The sequence below is a fragment of the Macadamia integrifolia genome, chromosome 3, assembly GCF_013358625.1.
Source record: "Macadamia integrifolia cultivar HAES 741 chromosome 3, SCU_Mint_v3, whole genome shotgun sequence".
Lineage (NCBI taxonomy): Eukaryota > Viridiplantae > Streptophyta > Magnoliopsida > Proteales > Proteaceae > Macadamia > Macadamia integrifolia.
In genome coordinates, this window is record NC_056559.1 from 20,104,529 (window position 1) to 20,108,118 (window position 3,590).

Here is a 3,590-nt window from a genome sequence, read left to right on the forward strand (position 1 = left end):
TGATAATGTGAACTGTGGACAAAGCTGACCAATTTATTTCTTGCCTTTGTTACTATTTCTCTATCTGCTTTCTTGTATTTTAATTTTTAACCTGTTTGTTTTCTTGTATTTCAATTTTTAACCTGTTTTACCTCTTTTTTCCCAACTTCATTCAAGTTTCTTTTCACAAATGCTATATTCAAATACTACATCTCTGTGATTGCAGTGAGGGAAAAGAATTGACCACTTTAATACTCAGTGATCTGTATTATCATCTGGAAGGAGAGCTTGAAGGCCGTAAGATAAATCCTGGACCATTCAGAGAACTCTCTCTATATCTGATTGAGTCTAAACTTTTTCAGAGTAATGAGCAGAAATACAAGTGGAACTTTTCACTCTGTACCAGAGACAGATGCTTTTTCGACCCTGTGCAGTTACGAGTAGATATGGGTTTGGAATTTTGGGATTACTCAGAATGGAAGGCTTCTAAACCAATTGCCGAAATGGTGTTGCTGTGCATGCAGGATGCTAACTCCATGATATTTTTTGCAAGGTCCAAGCTTTCTGCATTGAAAGCCTTGACCATGATGCTATCTGGGTGTGAGGAAAATGTGAGTTGCCATTTTTGGAAATTCTCAAAGATGAAAGAACTTGTATTCTTGAATGGTTCTTAACCCTTTTCTTCTTTCTTTCTTTTTTTCCTTTTCTTTTTTTTTTTTTTTTTTTTTTTCTTTTAAGAAAAATCTCTGGGAATGATTTATATATTTTATTGTTAAATCACTAGGGAGTGGGTTTCCCAGATGGGCATGTTTGGTCTTTGGAGAGGTTCTCCAAACGAGCGCTAGTTTTGCCACTTGACAAGTCCATTGCAGGAATTTTTGTTAGGCCTCAAGTTCCTTTGTTCACATGTTTAAAGCCCAATGGATAAAATGAAGCCTTGAAAAAATCCAGGACTACGGGAGGGTGCATGCCAATAAATGGATGTCTGAAAAATATTAGGGAGAACAGTTGGACTTTTTGTTTTGAAAGGTGATTTCTAGAATCAACCAACCAACAAATCTGTAGCCCAGGTGACTCACAGCCTCCCTCTCGCCTAAATGAAATGGGATGATGAATCAAATAAATAAGCTTTGTTATTGATTCAGGGCGCAGCGAAGCCAAATTCAATCAAGGCAAAAGGGGGGCTTACTTTTCCTGACGCTGAGTCATAAGAATTGAAGAATGTGCTAATGGAACAGGAATAGTTTTCAGATGATATGGACCCCCAAGAGATGAGCGAGAACTGAACATTGCTCGGGGGTTGCACTCTGTCCCCCTTGGTGGACAAATTATTTTCTACTTTTAGTTTTCTTTCTCGCACACATCTTTGCCCTCTTTCACCAAAGAGGACCTTCCATGTGGGAGTACTAAGGTTGCCCATCTGGAGAGGTTCTCCTGACATGCCTGACTAGGAAAACTTTGGCTAATAAAAAACAGCAAAAATCTTGTGAATGTCTTAAGATAATTCGACATTCTTTTGTGAGGTTATGTGAAAATAACTGACTATTGAGTTTGTCTCATGGTACTGAATTTCTTCTTTTTTCTTTTATTCCACCTGGTGAGGGGAATCTAGAAAAATTTCGGTATACTTGAGACAATAGTAACTTAGCTCCTTTTTCGTACTGACAGCTTGAAGTATTTCTGTCTTATTGGTGTGAAGAACTATGAGTATTTTGATTATTCTTGCTTTCAGCTTATTCATGCATGTTATTATATTAGTTAATTTTTTGTGTATGCAGTTTGCTGAGAAACCGATTGGAGGGATTTCTGTGCGACTTTTGGAGTCATGTATTAATCATTTATATGAACATTTGCAAAGAACTACTGAGTTCATAGATTCTGCTCTGGATGCTACTGAGGACATCCTTTATTTCCTTGCAACACAAACAGAATTACTATTACATCTTTTCAGATCCCTATTCAGAAGAATTTCTCCAAGAGGCAACAAATCACAATTGTTATCTTTCTGCACACCTGTCTTAAAAATCTCAGGCACTGCCCTGAGAGTATTGATTGGTATCAGGACATCAGTTCGTGGGCTTAAGACGACAACAAAACTCTTTCTTATGTTGCTTATCACATCAGTTGAGGTCAGTTACCTCAATTCAAATTCAGAGGGAAAACTAGTAAGTGAATCTGTTGAAACCTCTACTGAGGTGTCCACTGTGAGTCTAGGTTTATTGCCTATTCTCTGCAACTGCATCGAAACTGCTGAGTATTGTACCCTCTCTCTGGCTGCAATTGACCTTATACTGAAAGGTTTTTTGACATCTAATAGTTGGTTGCCCATCCTACAGAAGCATCTCCGATTACAATTTCTTGTTCAGAAACTTCAAGAGAAGGATTCTCTTGCTTCCATTCCCATAATTTTAAGATTTTTCTTAACCCTTGCCAGAGTGAAAGAAGGTTCTGAGATGCTTCGAAGTGCCAATTTTTTCTCCTCTCTGAAACAGTTATTTGATCTCTTATTGGATGAGAAGCCTTTATTAGATATTCAAGAAGAGAACCATCCCTCCACCTCACATGATAAAGATGAAAAGCCTCAACAAATATGGGGGCTTGGTGTGGCTGTGGTTACAGCAATGGTTTATTCTTTGGGGGCCAGTTCTTCCTGTGTTGATATTGTGGACAATGTTATTCTGTATTTCTTCTCTGAGAAAAGCTATTTGGTGGCTTACTATCTGAATGCGCCTGACTTTCCATCTGATGATCATAACAAGAAAAGAGCTCGGACTCAGAAAACACACACTTCTTTGACTGTTCTAAGAGAAACAGAGAACATTCTTATGCTTATCTGTGTGCTTGCAAAACATCGGAACTCGTGGTACAAAACCATGAAAGATATGGATTCACCACTAAGGGAGAGATGCATTCATCTTTTAGCCTTTATCAGCAAAGACCCTCAGCGCCTTGGAGAATCTCAAAGTCGGACATTGCCACTTTTATGCCCTCCAATACTTAAGGAGGAGGTTGAATATAATAGAAGACCATCCCTTATTAACTGCAGACATGGATGGTTTGCTCTTTCTCCTCTTGCTTGTGCATCTAAAACTGAGGTATCTATGTCGAGCACAACCCTATCTCTTATAACAAAGGACAAGACAACTGCAAGTGTCCATTCAGTTCCTCAGACATACTTTTCTGATACTGCTGCAATACAGATGTATAGAATCTCTTTTCTTCTATTGAAATTTCTGTGTCTTCAATCTGAGGGAGCAGCTAAAAGGGCAGAGGAGGTAGGGTACATTGACCTTGAACATTTCCCTGAGCTTCCCATGCCTGAGATTCTACATGGCTTACAGGTAAAGCAATATATTCTTTTGGTATTAATTACTTTAGATTTTATTGGTGATAATAAGGTTTCAAGGTTTTTTAAGTATGTTGCAGTTGTGTCTGGAACTCTTGACAAAGTGCCCAGACAGACCATCGCGACCCAATCTTTGGGAATACCATATGTTCCAACACCATGTAACCATCCTGACCTGCTTAGGATACCTTTGACATGGAGTTCCAAGTTGATTTATTAGTCTTGGTGCAAAAAAATAAATGGCTTTTTTTTTTTTGGGGGGGGG

The 3,590-nt window shown here is 38.5% G+C and overlaps 1 protein-coding gene across 1 annotated transcript in view; it reads left to right on the forward strand.

Moving 5' to 3' along the window:
* Positions 1 to 3,590, forward strand: part of LOC122074223 — a 93,336-nt gene that overhangs the window by 88,440 nt on the left and 1,306 nt on the right. Inside the window, exons 28-29 of the mRNA XM_042639072.1 lie at positions 206 to 590; positions 1,758 to 3,320. Of these exons, the coding sequence (XP_042495006.1) occupies positions 206 to 590; positions 1,758 to 3,320 (1,948 nt within the window). The remainder of the gene's footprint in view (positions 1 to 205; positions 591 to 1,757; positions 3,321 to 3,590) is intronic.